Source organism: Crotalus tigris, unplaced genomic scaffold, assembly GCF_016545835.1.
Source record: "Crotalus tigris isolate CLP2741 ecotype Arizona unplaced genomic scaffold, ASM1654583v1 scf7180000017605.3043972, whole genome shotgun sequence".
Taxonomy (NCBI): Eukaryota; Metazoa; Chordata; class Lepidosauria; order Squamata; family Viperidae; genus Crotalus; species Crotalus tigris.
The window spans coordinates 2,014,285-2,038,279 of record NW_024096508.1 but is presented as its reverse complement, the minus strand read 5'-3'; the positions used below and the strand labels follow the sequence as shown (position 1 = coordinate 2,038,279).

Genomic DNA, 23,995 nt, shown 5'->3' with positions numbered 1-23,995 from the left:
CTGAAAAAAAGATGCACCACAGCATTCTCTGACCTCAGGGCAGATTCATCCAAACTAGGATTCTAAGCAGAAACTCAGAGGAAGAGTTTTTTTCACACAGGTCCTTTCAGTTATGTTATAACTGTCATGTGAAAAAGATCAGGTCCATACAGGAAGGTCCAATTAAACTGGTACAGTACTCATGCCTATGCACAGGAATCTTTTCAACTAGTTAGCATCTTCTAGGAGTTAAATACAGGTAGTCCTCAACTTACGACCACAACTGATCCCCAAATTTCTGTTATTAAGCAAGATAGTTCTTTGAGTTATCAAAATGACAGTAAAGGTTATCTTATCTTATTTTTAAAAAAGCTGTTATGACTTTGCTTGCGATAGTTAAGTGAATCACCAGTTGTTAGGTTAGTAACATAGTTGTTAAATGAATCTGGCTTCCCCATTGACTTTGCTTGTCAGAAGGTTTGAAAAGGTCCGAAAAGGGGATCACATGGCCCTGAGATATGGCAACGGTCATAAATATGAGCTGCTTGCCAAGAGTCCAAGTTCTGATCACATGATCATGGGGATAATTCAAAGGTCACAAGTGTGAAAAATGGTAAGTCAATTGTAACTTTGAATGTTTACTGAATGAAAGGTTGTAAGTCAAGAACTACCTGTAACGGTAAAAAGGAATTCAAGGAGGGTTCTTTTGTGTTTTCGGTTCGTTGGCAATTGACGAAAACACATGGTGAACAACAAGCTCTTTATTACTCTTCTCCTACAACCAAGCAAGCAGCAAAAGGCACTCAGGCCTTTTATAGGGCCTGAGACCCAGACAGTGTGAACCAATAGGAACTGACCATTTTCGCGCCTTGTGCATGCGCACAATTCTGGCGCCAATGCTGGTTTGCCCGGGACTGTTTGCAACAATTCTGAGCCTGCTTTCTGCTCTAGCAGGCTCAGGACACAACAGGTTCGATATAGTCTGCTTGTAGCTACACAGAGATTCTAGGCCAATCCCTCTTTTAATGCCGCCACCCCCCAAGGTTCTCTCACTTCTTCCCCTGCATCACCGTGCACATTATCTGTTTCCTTTAAATGTATCTTTTTCTGTACATCAGACAATCCCTTTTCAATCTTAGTCAGGCCTCCTTGGGCTCTTCCAAAATTTTCTACAGAGTTGTTATTCTGAATGTGATGGGTAGATTATGAGGCAGATATTGAATACTGTAATAAATTTAGCTTGTTTAATTAATTAAATGCAACTTCCTTTTTTAAAAAAAAAAATGATTTTTATTAAAAAAATTAAACAAGTAGGTTAAAAACTAACACAAACTAATAAGTAGGGAGAATAAATAAATAAGCAAGCAAGCAAGCAAGCAAAAATCATAAGGAAATAAATGAAATCTGAGTCCAAAGGGGGAATGGGTGTGGAGAAAGCATCTCAAAAAGAAGCTTTCCTAGTTCTCTAGTCTAGAAAGTAAAGGCAGGGAAGGGGGGGGGGACATGCTTTGAGACTTGCAAATTCTGTTACTGCAACTTTACATAAAGGTAGCATTAGAATTCATGGTTATAGTTTCCTGTCTGGTCTGTCTAGAAGGGCTGACAACAGTCATCTAGGCCATTTGATATGGGAGGTCCTTAAATGTAGCAAATAAATGTCCTGTTCCTCATTAAATAATTTTTCTGAAGTACCTTTGGTGGTTCTATCTAAAGAGGAAGTTTCCAAGAGATGATTAAACCAGATGTGAAAACACACACCAGCTCAGTTTTCAAATAACAAGGGAACTTAACTACAATTGCTGATTTTTATTTTATATGATTAAATCATCATCTAAACCTGGAACAGCTCAGTTAAAATAAAAGGATTATAGCTCAGCATGTTGTTTATAAGCTCTGTGCAACTTCGTTTTCTAATGCAGCATCTGCAGAAGCACAGGCATGCTAAGACCTTTAATACTAGAATACTGAAGAAGAGTTGCACAGGAGAAAAGTCTGCAGAATAGAGATATGGTATAATCCCAAGGAGCAGGTGTAATTAATATTTGTTATCATGCTACAGTCAAAGAGAAGCACCTTCCAAGCATACCTGCCCAGATACAATATTTATATTTGCTAGGCCCTTTGGAAAGATACTGGAGCAAGTCAGAAGAGCAAGAAAGATTTTAATAAAGATATTGCTGAATTCAGTGGGAGTTTAGATATGTGTCCTGTTGTGCTATGATTGGAGGCCTGGTTGAGTTTAGTAAGGAACAAAGACACGGAAGAAATGCCCAGTTAAGGAGGAAATGCTGTCATGTTTGGCTATAAGGCAGATTATGTAAACCACCATCCAAATGAACAAATAAAGCTGCTACCAATCATAAAATTAAAGATGGCCTAAATTTTTCATTATGCTCAGCCTTCATATCCAACTGGTTATGTTATTTAACAAAGCTTGTGTTTGCATTTTGTTTATCATGTAGCAAGCATATGCAAAGAATCAAGGTGTCAGAGAAAGTCATTACACATAGAAGATTCATACATTGACAAAAATAAAACAGGATAGGTAAATTTTTCATTATATCTATCCTCATGTGCAATATACATTTTCCTATTATCAACTTAGTGTTTTCTAGTAATTCCTCCAAAATATCATAAGCTGTATATCACTTCAAGAATGGTTGGGTGGTGCTCATGACTCACTAATTTTGCTTACCTCTTGTGTGAAAGTTGGAAGACGGAATAGATTCCTAATTCCCATCTTTTTCTTCAGGTGCAATCCAGTAGAAACTGTGGTCCTTGCCCATAATGACTGAGTTCTCTCAGTCTGTAGAGCAGCTTCCTCTAAACCCAGAGGTATCACGTGTGTTGTTACTGATGTAGTTGAGTTTTGCACATTAAAGACCCACCACAGCTGGAGTGGTATCTATTCTATTAAGGCTGGCATATCCAAGTGCTAACTTGTTGAAACAACTCCTTGGATGTGAGAATGCTTACAGATTTTATGTATCTTGTCTAGGTATAGTATAATATAACAAATTTGCAAGGCCTTCTTCTCATAGTATGTTGGGAAAAAGACAACTTCTAACAGAAACGTCTCAGCATTAGCAGTTTTTCAGAGAAATCCAGATAAATTGGCTAGGAAAGCCTTTGCATAAGTTATGCCCTTTCCTAGATCTGGAGTCCCTGAGCTCAGTCACTCAAGCCATGGTCATCTCATGCTTTATACTACTGCAGTGCGTTCTACATGGAGCTATCCTTGAACAGTATTTAGAAGAGATGCTGAATGTGGCAGCATGGGAAGGTCTTGGGGCCTCTAGGGTGGCCCATGTTACAACTCTGTTCTGTGAGCTGCACTGATTGCCTGTTTGCTTCCAGGTATAACTTAAGGTGTTTGTTATTACCTTTAAAGCCCTTCATGGCATGGATTCATACTATCTGAGGAACCATCTCACCCCAATGGGATTGCCCCCCAAAACCGGTTCCGGCAAATGGACATGCTGCGGAACCTGTTGATCAAGGAATTTTTTGCCCTTTGGAACATTGTGCCCCTTGAGGTGAGACCCACACCCCTCCTTCTGATCTTCTGTAAGGGCTGAAGATCTGGCTCTGCCAGTTGGCCTGGGGCCCCAACAAGGATGCATCATGCTGGAGATGACTGATGGATTAAGACCAGACCCCACCTCCCCCGTGTCCATCTTGCTCCTTTCCTCCCCATATTTCAATTATTAATTATTACTATTATGATTATTTATTGCTTCAATGTTTTATTGGCTTTTAATGTTTGTAAGCCAACCAGAGTTGTACCTTGGAGAGATGGGCGGCAAACAAGCAAACAGGCACAAAGCTGTGTAAATGTTATGCTGAATTTTGATTTTGATAGATTAAATCAGGGAGGGTCTTCATCTTATGTATTACATTTTCAGAATTTGTCAGCAGATTTACTAAGCATCTTTTACCATGACATTGGTACTTTATAACGGTGGTCTCTGTATCTACGCTTTTAGTAGCAGTACCTACTATATAACTGGAAAAGTGCAGTTGTAAACATCATGGAATTGCTTAACTTAATATATTCAGAACCATACTGTAAAGAACATACATCAGATATAGAAAGGAAGAGCAACTTGACATGAAAATGATTGTGCCTCTCCAATATTTTAATTTGTCCAATTAATAAGGTGGTTCTGGCTATGGCATTTGGAATTATTTGCTCCATTTTTCTTTCCAGATAAATGATCCATCCATATATATAAATGTGAAAATGAATCATTTATATTTATGGCTTTAAAAATCTGCTGAATATATAAATACATAAAGAAATATGGTACCAGCATACCTAAGAGTCATTATTCTGATTCAATGAAAATATAGATTTGGAATCTGGAGTCTGAGTTTGCAGACAATTTTCATATCTGGTTATTAAAAAAGCGCCTATGGCCCATGTGCCCAGTACATTTGGTCTGCACTATGTGCGGATGAGTAAATCACAGACTAAATCATCACCGACTTAATAAAAATGTAGCTACAATTGGTTCAGCCTGTACAATATTACATGCTCTAAAATAATACAAAAAACATCTTCATAAGCATCTTTTTTTTCTACTCACAGAGTTTGGTTGGACCAAAAAAGTGAAGGACACTTGAGAGAATAAAATGCATTCTTTTTTGAAATGTGGTCTTCAACATGCCTTGCCAACCTGGTGAGGACCTCAAAATGCTGGAAGTTGTGACGCAATGCAACAAATCATGGCTTTACAAATTTCAAAAACTGGGTTCATATACAGCATTGTGCTAAATCCAGATCAGACCAACCACATGTTCTCTTCTGTAAGTTGTTTAGCTTTACAAAAGATATGAATAGAGGATATATGAACCGTGCCTACTCTGAAGTACAGAACAACCCATGCCTTAAGGCAGCATTTTTTCCAACCTCAGCAACTTTTAAGATATGTGGACCTCAACTCCCAGAATTCCCCTCAGCAAAGTCCACACATCTTAAAGTTGCTGAGATTGATAAACAAGGCAATGTATGAATGGACCCACACTTTTTGGACAGAATGGGACAAGAGCCGAGGTGGCGCAGCAGTTAGAGTGCAGTACTGCAGGCCACTTTAGCTGACTGTGTTCAGCAGGTCAGCGGTTCAAATCTCACCGGCTCAAGGTTGACTCAGCCTTCCATCCTTCCGGGGTAGGTAAAATGAGGACCCAGATTGTTGGGGGCAATGTAAATATATATATACATTGCTTACTGGTGTACACCGCTTAGAGAGTGCTTGCACTTAAAGCGGTATATAAGTCTCATAAATAAATAAATAAACTTGTAGCAGCCAACTAGCCATGGCCAACTCACTGTGGAACAATTCAAGTATTTAGAATAATTGCAAAATTATTTTAGTTTTGTCATTCACATTTCATTTTATCCCTCCTTTTGTATCCTTTCTTTAATGATTCTATTCCACCATTTCTTGCCCTAGAACGCTTTTCTGATGCCTGCGTATGCCATTAGCTACCTGAGAAGCTGGAATAAGGTCCAAAAATGTCCTCATAAACTTTGTTTTATTCAGAATGCTGGGTAATTGGTAAAGGATGTCTTGAGCATATTTTTTTTGATGTTTATCCTGTTTTTCTATTCAATTCAGTCCTGCTTTACAACATTACAGAATGCTGAATTAAAGCCATTGCTGAAATTAATTCCCAGTTAATGGAAGGTTTTTCTCCCCTTTCAGAGGAAAAAGAGTTCTCCTTGATCCAAACACACCAAATAAAGAGGCAACACTCCCCAATGTTACAAAATCTTGTATTAATCATCTCCCTTCACTTTCAATATAACGTTGATATGAAACATAGGCATGATTCCTAGTTACATGGAAGGAGAACGAGTAATAAATATATATTGTAGCAAGTTGAAATCACAAGGGTGTTTCACCAGTAATAACAACAAATTGAAAACTGTACATTTGCAAAGAAATTACAGCATTCCCCAAACATTAGACTTTTCCCCTGCCCCTCCTTCTTCTTCTGATTAATCAGGAAGCTGATACATGTAAACAAACATGCTATTTCCATATATGACAAATTTCTTTTAAAAATATGCATTGCTTGGCAACATTAACTAGGCAAAAATATTTCTTTGTGCACTAACTTTATGCAGGGGAAATACACGCTTCCCCCTAACCAAAATAAAACAAAATAAAACAGAAAAAAGAGATCAAGACTAAAATGCATGCATGTACAATAGAAGGCTCTTTTTTCATTTTTGCCGATAGCAGGCATGCAACAAAATGGAAATCCAAGCTGTTTCAGTTGCTTACAGTAGGCATAAATACATAAGGGTTATATATTAATAAGGGAAGAAGTATTCTGTTTTATTTTTAAACATTTATTAACATTCCTGTTTTCTTGCAATTCCTCCCAGAGGAATACACATTCACCTTTTAAGTAAAGATTAAAGGAATACAAAAAATAAAACTCACTTTGCAAACTTTGATGACTTGTATAAAATCAACTTTAGTGTTATCATAGCTGTGTGCAAATTATACTTTCTACAAGATCTACTCTTTCTACTTCTTAGAATCAGGCACATCCAGAAAACCCTTGATGGGAGAGGCAGGAAGGGGATTGTATTCACTACATGCTACAAGAAAGGTGGACTTGCTACTGTTCTGAACATCTCTTTGCTTCTCTTCCCCATCTCATTTAGTGAAAGCAGAGGATGCAACACCCCTGAGGCCAACAGCTAAAGAGACAGGATACATGCCTGTAGGTCACATTTTGTGTGTTCCTAAGTGAGATGGGGAAGGAGAAACAAGAACATCCAGAGTTTCTAATTTAGCTGCTTGAAACCCAGAAGAAGAGAAACACTAAAGAAGTTGACAGTAAGGTGGACCTTGGATTCTAGGGCTAAATCAGAGCATAATTCTGCAGCCACAGACAAGGAAACACCTACAAAGTTGTATGTCTCCCATCAAAACAGTTCTTTGTTCAGGGAATAGAGCAGGTCAGCAAGAAACATTCTTCTGCCTGCTCCCAAGAAAAGACAAGGAAAACAGGGTTGAATCTTGATATCAAACTGGAAAAGGTTCCAGTTGCCAAAAAGGAGCAGCAAACAGCACAACGAAAGATTTGTTTTTGTTGATATTTTTGTTTCTTGGCCTCATCTTAGACAAGAGGAAAAGGCACTGCCAAAGCTCAATGTCTAATAAAGAGGCTGCCTCATGGCAGGCGGGTTTGTAATCTTCTTGAGTTTGAATACTCAAGCTTGTCCAGAGTAATTTGCAAGATAAAAAGCCTTCTTCAGAAGGACAAAAGCAGCAGCTCAAGGCAAGCTCTACCCCTTTCTTACATGCATGCAATTTCACAACACATCTACCAAAGGAATGGAGCTTCCATTGTGACAATGTTGCTTATATTACCAGTCCCCTGGTGACAGCCACCTGCAGATGCCGCTGAGTTTACCACACAAAATGAACACAGAGTCTCACTATCTATGGGTGGGACATTTGTCTACCGAATCCTAACTCCTCCGATTAATCTCACTCCCTATAGCAGGGGTGTCAAACTCACAACGTCACATGATGTGTTGCGACATATTGCAACTTTTTTCCATTGCTGGCAATGGGGTGGGCGTGGTTTCACCATGACGCATCCGGCCTGTGGGCTGGCAGTTTGACACCCCTGCCCTATAGGATTCTAGCACAAACATGATGCTCTCAATAAGCTGTTTGTTTATGGAGCTCTATGTGGAAGCCCATAAATCTCTTGCATGAAGCTCCAAAGCCTTTCCGTGCTTTAAAGAGCCATTAGATTAGATCAGTGTTTCTCAACCTTGGCAAATTGAAGATGTTTGAATTTCAACTCCCAGAATTCCCTAACCTGCAGAGCTGGCTAGGAAATTCAGGTAGCTGAAGTCGTCACATCTTTAAGCAGCCAAGGTTGAGAAACACTGGATAAGAGATAACATTGGGATTAGATGCTACAAAACAGAAATACATTCCTTTTTAAGCCAAGCTACTAGTCTCAGTAAAGTGTGTTTATTACCTAAACAGGCCAAAGCTGAGTCTTGATGACCAATCTTTAAATCTCTTTAAATAACAATGAGTGACTAGACACTTTGGGTGCTGAGCTGGAAGGCCTAAAAAACGTTATCCTGGCTAATTCACACGGGGCATCAATAATTGGGAATTTAACAATGCTGATTGGGGATAAAGCAGCGCATCAAATGGTAGTCACCTCTCATCGCCATATAATCAGGCTCTTTTCTAAATGTAATAATTAGCCACAGGACAAGTACTAAGGCCTACAGTTTATTTCTCCATTGTGAATCATAGTCAAAGACCCTTCAAAATGCTGAACTGCTTTGGGTTGCAATACAGAAAGTTATCACAGTGGAGATAATAAGTATGAAAATGCCTCAGCTACTGCATTACTGGATTTTTCCTCTTGTCAACTACTATCCCTCAAATAAATTTCAAAGCAGCATAAAAACTAGAATTCATCCCCTTACCCTCACATCCCCAATTATGTTACATAAATTTGTCTGTATTTCCCCATTCAACAAGTGTCATAAATCACTAGAAAGAAAAGCACCAATATAAATTTCATACATGATAACCGCATAGTAAAAGTTATCTCTGGCAGAGCAGGCAGAGGTATTCAGCTTACACACTCTTGTAATGAGAACAAGAAAAAAAAATAGAACACACATTTCTATGTAGTGAAATAGTTTGCATTTTCTGAAACTATCATATAATTGCTTATTATAAAACAGTTGCATTGAGCAATAAATGGTAAATACAAAAATGAAAGGCACTGCCACTTTTTAAAAAAATACTAAACATTTGACTTCCATGGCCTTCAGCATGCAACTATTATTTTTTATAAATACATTTAATTTTATTTTGGATAATTCTGGAGGTTTTTTTTTAAATCTTCTACGTTTTCTACCTGCACTCAATACAGGATTTAAGAGGAAGGGATGGTGGCTTCTAAAATGTATCTGAAGCCTATGTTCATTACACAAGATACAAAAAGCATGCTCAACTTAGCAATGTACCTACACACAGTGTTCATGGAAAATAAGTTCTCTTTTCCAAAGGGGGAAAAATAGAAGAAAAATGTATATGGTTATTAACACCAGAATTTTACATGGGTACCAGCCATAGCAAGTTATGTCACATGTCTATCCAAAATAATATATCTCAATAATCAGATAACTTCTGTTTTCTATATTCAGCAAAGGAATAAATAAACATTTCAGATTTGTTAAGTGTTTTGACTAGATTTCCCCAACGTGGTGCTCTGCAGACACAGATAGACTAAAGCAGGGGTGTCCAACCGTGGCAACTTTAAGACCTGTGGACTTCAATTCCCAAAATTCCACAGCCAGCATGGCTAGCTAGGGAATTCTGGAAGTTGAAGTCCACAAGTCTTTTAAATTTTCAAGATTAGGCGGCCCTGGACTAAAGCTTCCTTAATCTATAATAGCACCCTGATTTTGAGGAACCATTTATTTTTCTTACTTCTCCTCTCCCCAGCCCTGATTCCTGCATAAGTACATGGTTTATAGACTTCCAAAATATTCAAGAGTCTACAGAACTGTTCCCTCAGTTTCTACATCCAAACTATGCCACCTGCTTTCCCTATCCTACCGCAACCAATCAGTCTATTTTACACAGCAGCCTCACCTAACCTGGTCTCTTCCAGATACATTGTACTACAACTCCCAGAATTCCTTACCGCTATGGCCATATACCATGCTGGTTGGGAATCTGCAATGGATCTACAGTTGGGAAAGGCTGATCTACAGCAATGAACAAATATGTGAATCCATCAATTTCAAAACAACCTCTGCCTAAAACTACTAGCCTAGCAAATTACATCTTTCTCAGGTGCCTTAAAAATCACTTTCCAAAATCTTTGTCTCCAACACTGCATTCCTTCTTTACTAAACATAAAACCATGTTTCCTTTCTTTGTTAACAGGCATTCTAGTAAACATGAAACAAAACAAAACAAAACAAAGGGTATTTTGGCACTTTTGTCCAGAAATATCAGTTTTAATTCTTTAAAATACTGCTATCGGAAACCCATTATGATTCTGTTTACAGGCTCAATTAAAAAATAAAATAAAAAAGAGTTTGAGAAGCAGTCCTTTAGCTTCTTCCCTTTTCTAACCAAAAAGAAGCAGCAGCAAATGTTTGGCACTACTTTAGGTTTGATTAGGTGGAAAAAATGTCTACTATCAAAAATGGATTCCCTATTGGGTGGGGGGAGAAAAAAAACCCACAGTAATTTGCACTACAGACTTACTGAAATAGGCCTGACTGCATCATATTTTGGGCATATCCACTTTCACGCTGGCTGCAGTCTTATGTCTTTGAATTCTGGGAAATTTGCCTTTGTATTGGAGTTGAAATTAAAGAACCATGGAAAGCTCAGGAAGGGGGGAGTATTCCTATTTAGCAGTAGTTTCAAACCAATTTAAATCTGTAGCATAGGCTTCATCATGACAAATCTTCAGCACCTTCACAAAACTACAATTCCTAATGCAAGAAGCCATGATAATGCAAACAGTTTCAAACTGGGTTATTGTTCACTATATACAGTTTGTTGTTTGTCTCTCTCTCTCTCTCTCTCTCTCTCTCTCTCTCTCTCTCTCTCTCTCTCTCTCTCTCTCTCTCACACACACACACACACACACACACACACACACACGAACTAAGGATGCATCTTTGGGTAAGAAGATGCACGGCTATTTTTCTTCCACAAGAGGAACAGGAAGCTATTAGTACCAAAATGTAATTTTGTTATTGGGTGTGGATTGGACAGTTACCATAGAGCTGAAGCATCACTTATTTCTGCACTGTTACGATCAGAAAAGATAAAGTGAAACACTAACTTTTAACTGACACCTTATCACTTGGTAGGTGATGCACTGGAACATATTGCATTTTCATGTATGCACACATATCTATTTAAAAGCAGTCTCTTCCTCTCAGCACATAATGAGGATAAAAGTGGAAAAATGTGGGTTAAAGCAGAGACCAGCCTGAGGGTTCTCTATTCTTGAGCATAGCTGAAGTCATCAGCATTTTGGCCTTGCTGGTAGTTGGCAGGTTTAAGGCGTTAACTAAATACCTTTCCCCGTAGAGGTTTAAAGCATCTCATTTCGCCCTTTCATTTTCTCTAGGGGCAAATCAGCCTCTAGGGATGCTTGGGAGGAGCCTGGAAGCAATTGCAGCTGGTGCACACTGTTATTCATCTCTGGGTGAGGCTGCAATCCTAATGCTATTTTGCTAATTGTTTCTTAGTTGTTATGTAGATAATACATTGGAAGAGGGATAGAGTGAGGGGAGGAACAGATGTGGTAAATTTGCTTCCCTAACTTATGAATTCCAAATACTACCAAACCAAGAAAAAAATCTCCATGGTGTATTTGCCTCTGCTTTTTCACACACACACAAAAAGTTTAGAGCAATGTTCTCTAAGATGATACCAACTTTCATAAAACTATTCTTGAGCATCCCAATGCTCTAGTGCCAAATCTCAATGAAGCATCTTTAAAACTCTCTCTCTCTCATTCACACAAAATCAAAGGAACAGGAGCCTCTCTTCAACTTTTCTTCTTTCTATTCTACAACATTTCTTTGGCATCCTGCTCTGGCCCAGTTTGGAAAGTCAAGAAAAAAGTTACAAGTGCCTGAAATTTTTCTAGAAACTTGACATTATTTAAAAAGGCAAAACCTGCTATGACACCAAAAAGAAAAAAATATATATACACACACGCACGCACACAGGTACCATGCAAAAGATCTATTATTAATGGCAAGATGAGAAGGAACGTGGGAATCCCTGGTTCCTCCAGGATCAGAAGGCTTGGATTTGCTTCTAGTCAAACCTGCTGGTATCCCTTCCTTCTGGGGGTGCCCTTATCCCAGCCACTGGATGTCTCAAGAGATTTTATCTGCACCACATACGTACAATCTCATACAGGAATTTGGCAATTGGGACTGGGGCACTGGTAGGTTTCCAGAGCAGCAGGGATTTTGGCTGTGCATGATGACTCTCTAGGGCAAGTTCAGAAACTAGGCTGGTTTTACCCCCATTGTTTCTCTGCAGAAGAAGGAAGGTGGAGTTTGAAGCACGTGCAACATGCTCTTTTCTACCCACCTTATGTAAACAATGCTCAGGCTTCAAAGCTAGTTTTTTTTTAATGTAACTGAGGCAAAACTAGTTGGCCTTTTGAGATTCCTTTCTATTCCACTTAATGAAATCACAGCTCCCATTATGGTTTGAATGTCAGTGAAATACAGCTCATATTTACAGACAGACAATGTGCGATTCCCTACTTCTTGACCAAGCATCAAAAGTCTCTTCTTCATATAGAAGACTTGCATCTAACACCCCCCTCACACCCAATTCCATTGGAGACCTCCTGCCTACTCTCTTGCTATTAAGATACCTGCCCTTTTAAGACATGCACCGGGATACCAGCCCTTAGGTGAAGCCCATCAGCTTGCTTTGTTTTGTGTATGTGTGTGTGTGTGTGTGTGTGTGTGTGTGTGTGTGTGTTATCGCTGATGACACAATTCCTGTGTTGCTTCTGACATAACCATTAAGATAAGCAGCCCTTCACAATGGAAACAGAGATGGAGAAGACAGAGAAGACAGAAAGAAGAACAGAAAGAAACAGCAATGAAAGGATGCAATGTATCTCCAGGGATCCTTAGCATGACAAGGGACTCATCATGAAATCTACCACTGGTCCAGCAGCCAAATTTTCTCACGGCCAGCGCTGTCACTGCAGATTCTTCCATCTTCTAGATAGTTGAGGTTCTATCAACACCATCTGTAAGAATTTGGACATTGTTAGATAAATCATTGCCCAAAAGGAACAGGAGATGGCTTTCCAATTCAGAAGTAAGGAGGTAATACAAATACAGTAATGCAAAGACCAACCAATCTCAACCTACCATTTTTTGTGAAGCAAGGCACTCATATTTCCACCCCCTTTTCCCCAGGTCCTTCCTCAGATACATCTGGCAATGAGGATCATAGGTAAAAATTCAGCCCACTGAGAAATATCTCCTACCCATCATAAGTCTTTTTGCAATGAAGCAATGCTGGTAGAAGCTGCTCTAAGAGGAGATGGATAAATGGCAGTACTATCCCAATTTTACTTTGGTTTCTCTTGGGAAGACGTTGAGTCAGATGGTCAGGTTAGGTATATATAAATAGATTTTTCAAATTGGGGGTTGGCAGTACTGCCTCCTGAGATGCTACAGTATCCAGGATGCTGCTCAATAGTAACCACAAAAAACTAAATATTTGTACCTGGCCAAGCCCTTGCAAGAATATCTAATCTCATTAGATTTCAGTATTCCCACAGGAAAGCTTGCAAGAGAAGATCATCTTCTAAACTGACATTGTAACTCTAATGATGAGAAGACACATATAACTTTATACAAAATCAAATCATACACTGCCTCAAAAGGGCAATCATTCCTGCGGTAAACTGGCATCACCTTGAAGACTGATTCCAGCAAGGAAGTGAAGTAACAATCATTATAATAAATTGGATTGGATGGGGACTTGAGCAAGAGAAATGGAGACAAAAGTAAAATCCTTTTCTGTCCCAAACCCATTCCTGTTCCAATCTGTTCAGCATTGCAATATTATGGCATTATACATGCCATTATGGGGACAATGCTTCAGCAAATCCAACAGATGGCGATCTATGACTAGTAGCAAAAAACACCAAAGCACATTCATTCATCCATTCATTCATCCGAAGCAACAGCTCTTAACTCCATCAGAATCATTTTGTGGATTCGTCTTTAATAACAAGTAATTGTCAACCTTCTGACACCAACGTATTTCCCTTCTCTTTCCCTTCTTTCTCTTGGTAGCTCCTCAAGAAAAGAATAAAGTACTTTTCACCAGGTCAAACTTATTGCCCAGTTATTCCAATGCATTCAGTATCTTTTAGCTAGAACTGATAGATAATGAACCTGGGATTTTCTACAGGCAGGAGGTAATAATGTGGTTCCCTTCCTATATACTGGAGTGGATAAACAAAGGTTCAATTTATTTATTAAAGTTGTCTTTTTTTAAAAAAATCATTAGTTGCACTGTGTATTTTATTAGGGACCATTTTACACTTAGACAGCTGGTAGCTTTATAACTGTCTCCTTAAAGAACTTTGTGGCTTTCTCTGTTTCAAGATAAATGTGTTCATTCAGCAGTAGGAAATTCTTTTTATATATATATAAATTGTAGTAGTTTTTATAGGGTTAGGAATGAGGTGGGATTGGGATTGGGTTTTGGGTTGGGGTTGGGATTAGGGCTGGGTTTTTTCCAAATAACATTCTCAATATTTAGCAAACAGCATGTCTGGGTTCATGTGTTTAACAAGAAATAATAGATAATAGTTAATTATCATAAACAATATGTTAATTAATCACTCAATAGTCTTCTTACTAATATATATTCAAAGTTACATATCACATTCCTTTCTCTCTAACTGGTGTTTCTAGCCATTGATAGAAATTATCCCATGTTCTAAAATGCACTGAGTGTTCTTTCTCTTTTATATTTAAAGTCAATCTGTCCATTTCTGCACACTCTAAAATTTTCTTAATTAATACTTCTTCAGTTGGTAAATTTTCATTTTTCCAATGTTGGGCAAATACAATTCTTGCTGCAGTTAGTACGTGTAGAATTAAATATATACACTCTTTCTCATAATTTGCTCCTATTATTCCTAACAAAAATAATTCTGGCTTAAAGTCTATTTGTTTTTTAGTCATTTTCTCCAACCATAATTGTATTTTTACCCAAAATCTTTTTGATTTTGGGCATGTCCACCAGATATGATAGTAAGTATCTGGTCTTTGTTTGCATTTCCAACACCTGTTTGAAGTATTTTTAAACATTTTTGTTAATCTCACTGGTGTCATATGCCATCTGTAAAACATTTTATATAAGTTTTCTTTATATGCTACTGCTTTAGGTAATTTCCCATAACTTTTGCCAGTTTTCTAATTCTATATTATATCCGAAGTTCTTTGCCCATATTATCATCGTTTCTTTAACTTGTTCTAGCAGTAGGAAATTCTCTTTGATGGCTTTTCCCTCCCTATCAACTGTATCCAAAGGCTGGTAAACCACAGCTGATTTGGTTCTGATATATAAGGCATCCTTTATAATCCTCAGTGACCAAAGGAACCATATTACTATGTGTCCTAGCGGTGAATCATGCTTATATCTCTCAATATTTTCTACTGTGTACCTTTAAAATGCATCAATAGATCTGGGCTGCAAAAATCTGGACAACTCTTAGATGACAGAGAAGTTAAAAAAGTTTTCTATATGTCTTCAATATTATCTAGTCATTGATAATACTCTTTTTGCAGCTTAGATCTGGTAGCCCTGCATTGGACAATTTCAAAGAGGGGGAAAAATGAAAAGGAGCCACTGTCTATTTAAACTTCCCCTCCTGTCTCCCCCTCCTTCTAACTCACAAACCTGCATAATGTTCTCCATTTAGCACAGAAACGAGACAGAGGAAATACTTCTGAAGACTGCTGGTAAGGCTGTGGCTTGTAAGTTACGTAAGCACATATGGTGGAGAGACACAGCATGTTTTGTTAAGGATGGAGGCAGCTTGTTCATCCTTAGTCCCACAACTATCTTTAATCATCATCCTACTCTGAGGCCAGCTATTACAATTCTCCCTTTTAATGTGGTTAGTCAAACAATCATGTTTATCAGTCTGATATTTAGGTTTCCTTTCTTCTACTGTTTATTCTAATAGAAAAAAAAAAACATCCTATCTTACTTGATGTGAAAAAATAAAATCCAAAACTCCTCAATTCTTTTCTCTCTCTTTGAGATGTTATGTAAAGGACAATCCTTGCTTGATCATTTCAGAATAAAAACAATGTATAGGGAACAGAGTCTTATTATGAAATGTCTCAGCAAGATGTCTTTTAAAAGCAAATGTTTTTTTTTCTTCCTTTTCTACCAATCCAACTGAAGTTCTTTTAGAAACCAGGAAAATCTTGGGACATTTGCACATATAGTGATGAAACAGATTTGCCCTTGTATTATTTTTTATTTATATCCCGCTTTTATTATTTTTACAAGTAACTTAAGGCAGCAAACATATGAAGCACACCCTCCTCCTAGTATTTTCTCCACAACAACAATCCTATAAGGTGAGTTGGCCTGAGAGACAGTGATTTTGTATCATGAATATAAAAACCATCAGCTTTATCTCCTTTCTGTTATACATACACTAAAATTCTGATTCATCTTCTAGTGGTCTCCTGTTTGGATTTCTTCTGCTTTTATTGATTTTAGTAACTGTTGCTTCTAATGAATGTTTCAGGATTGTTTGCAGGATACGGTGCAAACATGAAGATGGTGGCCATGATGGTTTGATAAAAACTCTGCCTGCTTTTATTTATGTGTGAAACATTAAAAAAAGCAGAATTTTGAATGCACTATTAACTTTTATTTAACTTTTTTTGATCACATCCTGTGGATACCCTTGAGTGTTTTTAATATTTGTTTTAACTCTATGTGATTTTACTCTTCTTATAAGGGATGCATTAAGCTCAATGAGTAGATGTTGGAAAATAACAATAATAACCATGATAAATATTAGGATTGTGCATGTCACTTGAAGAGATAATGCATCCCTCTGGAACAAATCTTGAAAGTTTGATCTGGATGCTTCCAGACCCACCTAGGACATAGATAATGGGCAGGTGATAGATGAGGAATCAGACAAAATATGACCTACTGGAAAAGAAAGTGGCAATACATTCTAGTATTTTTTCATAAAAAACAGACATTCCCACCAGGACAAAGCCAACATTATATTGGTAGATGAACCCCCAGGTTGGAAGCAACCTGATGAGCTATTGGGGAAAACTGAAGAACAATTACAAATAGCACTAATGCTTCTAATGTGGTTGGATTAAAGCTGAATTAATGTTCAGCTGCTGATGTGCCTAACAGAAAATGAAAGTCTAAAACTGCAAAGATTACCACTTCAATGGCAAAAATAAGAGAGTTTGCATATATGTAGCATTCAAATATTAAATCCCTATTAGTCAAATAGCAGGAGTCTGAGCTTGGGGCTTCACAGTATCAGAAAGGCTTGATGCAATTTTAATCTGAGCGTAAAAGAGAGAAGAAAAAAATTAACAGTTTTTACCTCCTAGGGCATGTTCAGTCATACTGAGGCACAAGGACTCCAGCCTATTATTGATATCAGGTTCTGTCACTGGGACCTGGAACTCTGCAAAGATAATGAGAGGACTAAATACAGAAGATGAGAACTGCTACTATTATTTGAAAGGTTTTTCCTCTAGCGAAACACAACTTTACGGTATAGCTATTGCAAGGTGTCATTATTATTATTTTAAGAAAAAAAGGACTTTCTCACTTTAGGTTCAACGGAAGTTTTCTCAATTCTTCTAGATAATTTTGAAGCAATCTGAAGATGTACAATAATGTTCCAATTCCTTGCAATACCTATATCTACTGAAGATGCAAATTAAGACAGAAGACAACAATATAATATGGAGAAAGATGCATAACCCGACACAGAAACAGATGGATGAATAAAACATACACTTTCAACATACACCTTAAATGAAGTTAGGAACAAGTTGTGCTTTTGTTCATGGAGTTCACAGAGACTGAGCCAATTTGATGCCACTCTGACTCTTATCTTGCTCACAATACGTGACATCTTACAATGAGATCCTTCTCCAGAATTCATCATTCAAATCTCCTGTTACAAAAAGCTAGAAGCTGGTTGCTCCATAGTCCTGAACTTTTAGCACATTCCCAGGACATGGTAAGTCAAAATGAGGTTTGTTTCATTCTGACTTCATTCTGTGTAACCCCTCCAGCCATTATGGATTCTAAATGATACCATAAGTTGTTTATTTATGTGTAATTTGTTAGCATGCTGCATGACATCTGCAAATCACTATTTCAACTTGATGTGATTTATGAACCCTGCTAAGTGAGACTTAATAAAATAAAGTTGGTTTATTTATGGTAAATAACTCATGATTTAACATAATATTCCCTGTAAATATCTCCCTTTATTTCAACAGAAACAATTAAAGGGGGTAGAACCCAGCAACAACTTTTGGGAATCAAAATTATTTTCCCTAGAACTAATACTTGAAGAGGATTTGTTGCCTGGCAGGTTTTGGCCCTTCCATCAGTGTTTTTTATGGGTATAGCTCTATAAGTAAATAATGTATTTATTTATTCCCATCTCACCTAGAGGCAAATCTAGGTGGCTTGCAACCAAATAAATTGATAAAAACATTAAACATGATAAAACATTAAAATATAAATATTAACAAACTAATACAGTGCCAGAATCTGTACATGTAGTCCTTGACTTACAACCATTTGTTTAGTGACTGTCTGAAGTTACAATGGCACTGAAAAAAAATGACTTATGACCATTTTCACACTTACAACTGATGCAGGAAGTCCCAGGGTCACGGGATAAAAATTGAGAGGCCTGGTAACTGGCATGCCTTTATGATGGCTGCAGAGTCGTGTGTGTGTGTGTGTGTGTGTGTGTGTGTGTGTGTGTGTGTGTGTGTGATGTGATTACCTTTTGTGACCTTTTGACCAGCAAAGTCAATGGGAAATCCAGATTCAGTTAGCAATCAAGTAACAGTTACTTAACCATTGCAGTGATTCATTTAACAACTGTGGCAAGAAAGGTCATAAAATGAGGCAAAACTCGCTTAACAACTGCTTTGCTTAGCAATGGAGATTTTGGGCTCAATTGGTGGTCATAAGTAGAGGAGTAACCCGCACTGCAATTTCTAAGGTTTCTTTTCCCATGAATTAGGCTTCTGTTTTTCTATCTTATTTTCAAGATGCTTGAGAATTTCTTTTGAATTTCTCCAAAGGGTGCTTTACTGGGTTCTTGGAAGGGACAGTAATGTTATTGTTGGCGTTATTTTCTGTTATCCCTCTTCCTATCGTTTTAAGGTCTCCCTCACTGCCCACATTTCCCAAACTGAAAAAGCTCCATGGAAGAAGCTGCCTCATGAAGTTTTCCTAGAGGATTTAAAGGAAAAGTAGGAAGTCAGTGGGATGGCTCCTATCTGATGGCCATCCCGTAACTAGGTTCAAGAACACTGTAGTTCACTCAGAGAATTTCATCAAAATGCTCAATTTGTATGCAATAAATTCAAGAAATTTTGCTTCATCAAAGTAAATAGGAACTGATTAAAAAAACCCTCAAGATAATTTTCCTGCATGATCCGCTATACGAATCATGACCAATGACTATTAGTCCAGAGTTCAATGGTGGTTTGTTTTCCAGTTCAAGGGAAAATTACTAATTTCTAATTCAATTTGACACAAAATGTGGGGTGGGGGAGAGTTCACCTCTTGCCAAATAATTACTTTTAAAGATCTTCCCAAAGGAATTGTTAACATGCCCATCACTCTTTCAGGGGGGACATAAGAGGGTGACGGAGCTCTGAGAAAGAAGAAAACTGATCAGACTTACCATGTTGCTGAAACATAAGCATTGTCTGAGGAGAGGTGTGGACAGGCAGTGAACGGGTCCTCTGTACAGAACTATGGCTTCGGCTGGGCATACTGTTACTTCCTCCTGGATTTGCAAACCAAAGATTCTATGGAGAGACAACAGAACATGAGTTGTTAAAAGAAGGCAAGTCATAAATGCAGAAAGGCAAAGGTCCCTAGCAACATTACAATCCCTAGAACAAGGGTAGGCAACCTTGGCTCTTTTATGACTCGTGGACTTCAACTCCCAGAATTCCTGAGCCAGCATAGCTTGAAGTCCACGAGTCATAAAAGAGCCAAGGTTGCCTACCCCTGCTCTAGAATTATACCAGAAGGCTAATTTGCTGGTGTGTCAGATTTCATCAGAAAAGGGACAATTGCCCCAATTTTGGAAAGGGAGCAGCAAAACATTTCATTTCAGGACCTCTTCCTGCTTCAATTGCATTTGTCCATACAGGTAGTCCTTAAATTACAACCATTCATTTATGACTGTTTGAAATTACAACAGGACTGAAAAAAGTAATTTACAACCGGACCTCACATTTATGACTGTTGCAGCATCCCTCATAGTAACATGATCAAAATCTGGACACTTGACCACTGGCATATGTTTATGATGGATGCAGCCTGTGATCACCTTTTGCAATCTTCCCAGCCAGTTTCCAACAAGCAAAATCAATGGTCACTTAATGACCACCGGATTCACTCAACAACTGCAGTGATTCATTTAGCAACCAGGACAACAATGTTATAAAGTTGGGCATGACTCATCAAGAACTGCCTTGCTTAGCAATGGAAATTCTGGTCCCAATTGTGGTCACTAATCAAGGACTACCTACGATTGATTTGATTACATCTGCTTATGAACAATTTCAATGATATTTGGTTGGACCCAACTGAAGGACCACGAATGCTGCTGCTGCCATCGGCCATTGACTTCATTCTCTAGTAAAGACATCTCTTTCACATTTGAGCCTGGGACGAAAATAGACAGAGGAAATTGAGGCCCTGGATCACCTCCACTCCCTCCCTCCTTACATTATCTTTGACTGTTTTCCCAGACCGTGACTTAAGATGGTTGGAGCCCCTTGTTGGATGCGTTTTTGTCTATGTTTTTGCATAAAGCAAACTGGATCCCATCTTGTTTAGTACCGTATTGTGATTTTATGGTTGATTATATTGTAAGTTGCCATGGTTGATTTAACAGTCAGGTGGCAGCTAAACTGAATTAAATAATACATCAACTGATCATATTCAGGTTTAGCATATTGAGTGCGATGGACTGGCTTCTTTTGAGTGTATGAATGCTATCCACACAATGGATCCAATGGATTCTTTTGAATATGTGTGAATGCTATCCACACTATGGATCCAAAGCTTTCTTTGAGTATGTGTAGATGCTAAATCACACTATGACACAGTAACCCTATAGGAATGAATTTGAGTAAACCTTTAGCTCCACAATTGCTTGTATTTCTTCTGTACAACTTCAGTTTAACCTACCAAATGCTGCATTTGTTTTTGAACAGATCAGACTAAGACCATCAATCCCTACAATGGCCAGTCTCTCCTGCACTGAAAGCATTTTATTTTTCCTCCCTCAGCAATCCTCATCCCCTTTACAGGACCTCTTTACAGCACTAAAGACAGTGAAAACAGGAAATGCCTGCAGACTATTTTGGCCAGCACAATCTCTTTCATTTTTCATTTTTAAACTGAAAATTCAGTATAAGAGTGTTCAGTTTAGTCCCAGAAGGAAACTGGAAAGAGAGTAACAAAGGAACTTTAGGTGAGTGATACTTTTTCTTTTCCATAAAAGAAAAAAATATACATACTCTGAATCATACACATGTAGAGGTTGCCTTGTGATTTTAGACCAGCTTTTCCTCAAATGGACAAATGCACGTGCAGGGATTACAGTATAATTCCCAAGACTACTGCACAGATCCTTGGAATTCTGGCAGTTAAAAATCCCTTTTTTTGGAGAGTGCCATCTTTGGAAAGACAGCTTTAGTTTAAAGACTATCAGTTTTCAACAACTGCCTGCCAGATGCTCCCAAAAAACAGTATCATGGCAATGAAATGGATGTACGTTTCTTTCAGCATTGACATTTGCAAGATGTCTCCAATATCTCAGGATTGCCACAAAGAAGAGGGAGTCAAGCTATTCTTCAAAGCACCTGAAGGCAGGACAAGAAGCAATGGATGGAAACTAACCAAGGAGAGAAGCAACCTAGAACTAAAGAGAAATTTCCTGACAGTTAGAACAATTAACCAGTGGAACAACCTGCCTCCAGAAGTTGTGAATGCTCCAACACTGGAAATTTTTAAGAAGAGACTGGACAGCCATTTGTCTGAAATAGTATAGGGTTTCCTGCCTGAGCAGGGGGGGTTGGACTAGATGACCTCCAAGGTCCCTTCCAACTTTATTATATATATATACACACACACACAGAGACATGCATACATACATACACACACACACACATACATACATACATACACACAAATAGTTCTCAACTTATGGCTGCAACTAGAACCAGAATTTCCATTGCTAAGTAAGGTGTGCCCAATTCTATGGCATTTTTCCCACAAATGTTAAGCAAATCAATGCAGTGATAAGTAAATCACATAGTTGTAAAGAGAACCCAGTTTTCCCCATTGACCCAAAGGTGCTTTTCCAAAAGGCAACTGGACTTCCTTATTTTTTTCCTTGAAAACATTTTGCTTCTCATCTAAGAAGCTTCTTCAGTTCTGAATTGAACTGAAGAAGCTTCTTGGATGAGAAGTGAAATGCTTTCAAGGAAAAAAAAAAACCAAGGAAGTCCACTTGCCTTTTGGAAAAGCATCTTTGGGACAACCACGACCTTGGTGATTGAGAATCTCCATAGACACTTTCCCCATTGACTTTGCCAGCTGGGAAAGTGGTAAATGGCAATCACATGAACCCAGGATGCTGCAACCATTGTAAATACATTCCAGTTGCCAAGAACCCAGATTCTGATCATGTGACCATTGGGGATGTTGCAATGGTCTTAAGTGCAAGGTCATAAATCACTTTTTTATGCCACTGTAACTTCAAACAGTCAGTAAATGAATGGTTGCAAGTTGAAGATTACCTGTACTACATTTTGAACTGAATGTTTATAAAACAGGCAGTTTGTTTAGTTAACATGGCAGGATGCCTCTTTGCAGAGTTAACTGGCACAGATCTGTAAAAATCCTTTCTGAAGTTATCGATATTAGTGATTATCTCTACACCTCGTGGCAGCAACGCTTGTTAAATTAATTCCACATGATGTTTATTTAGATAATGCTTCTGTTCAGTAACAGAAAATCCCAAGAGGGCCAGTGACAACATTGGATGAATCTGTACTGAGGTTTTCACTGAGGGGCGATCCAGCCACCTCACTTCTGAAGTAGTTCTCTCTAGTTTGCACTAACCTTTTCTGTCTCATTTTATCACAGGCCCTGTGGCTTTGAGCAATCACCCACAAGTTGATGGATACCCACCTGTCTTCCTTGCTTTAAGAGAGTGGGGTTGGCAGCTCCATTGCGCTGGCTGGCTCCTAGGAGGCCACTGGGACCCAAAAGCCCCAGCCGTGTAGTGGGGAGATTTCGAGAGGGAATTTGGAATTGGCGTGGGTTTCTCCTGCCCATTCCTGCACCTGCAGATCCAGCTGTCGGTAAGGAGTTTGACTGGCCAAAACCTCGGCTGAGAAAAAAAGATCAGACAAATCAAAGTCCATGCAATTCACCTCCTGTATTATAAACTCCAAACAGACACCTCAGTCATGATAAATATACAAACTTGGCTAAAGTGCCCTAATCTCCCTCTTTCTGAGGGAGCCTTGAAGCTAAAGCTCTTGCACGTTGTCTATGGACATGGCAAACCTACTTTAAAATGCTGTAATTAAATAATGCTTCACAGAATTACAGAACTGTTTTAGAGATTTGCACTGAAATGACCAAAATAAATAAATCACTGCAAATAATTTAATTTGAACTAAAGCGACATTCCTGTTGAGAATCTGGAACTTAATAATTTTGTATGTGTGATTTCTTCCTACCCTGTCACCTGATCACAAATCACTCAACCCACTACAGTTTCCAGGCACAGTGGAAGTGTAAAAGTTGCTAGGCTGGATTAGGCTTGTTCCTGGGCAACTGTGAACCTTGATTTTTTTTTTTCTCCTAGATCCAATGGGTGTGCCTCCCACCCACTGGACCTCTAGGCCTAGCCCCACAGCATTAACACAGCCAACCCTCTATAGCATTGGCACTCCCAGGAGTTGAGTCTGCAGGACGAAGCCCCAATCTTACGTTCTTTGCTGCCGGTATCCCGAGAGGTCTAAGATGGATTTGCGAGGGAAAGACCTGAACAGTTTTTGCACCTGCTGTTTCCATGACAACAGTCTTTTCTTCTGTGTCTCGGTGAATGCCTGCCC

The 23,995-nt window shown here is 38.5% G+C and overlaps 1 protein-coding gene across 2 annotated transcripts in view; it reads right to left on the bottom strand.

Moving 5' to 3' along the window:
- Positions 1-5,742: 5,742 nt before the first annotated feature.
- Positions 5,743-23,995, bottom strand: part of SAMD4A (sterile alpha motif domain containing 4A) — a 157,399-nt gene continuing 139,146 nt past the window's right edge. For both annotated transcript variants that reach the window (XM_039321170.1, XM_039321161.1), the window contains 5 exons: positions 23,871-23,989; positions 23,061-23,262; positions 19,528-19,654; positions 17,185-17,268; positions 5,743-12,807 (listed from right to left, as the gene is read on the bottom strand). In XM_039321170.1, coding sequence (XP_039177104.1) covers positions 12,779-12,807; positions 17,185-17,268; positions 19,528-19,654; positions 23,061-23,262; positions 23,871-23,989 — 561 coding nt within the window. In that variant the 3' untranslated portion in view covers positions 5,743-12,778. The remainder of the gene's footprint in view (positions 12,808-17,184; positions 17,269-19,527; positions 19,655-23,060; positions 23,263-23,870; positions 23,990-23,995) is intronic.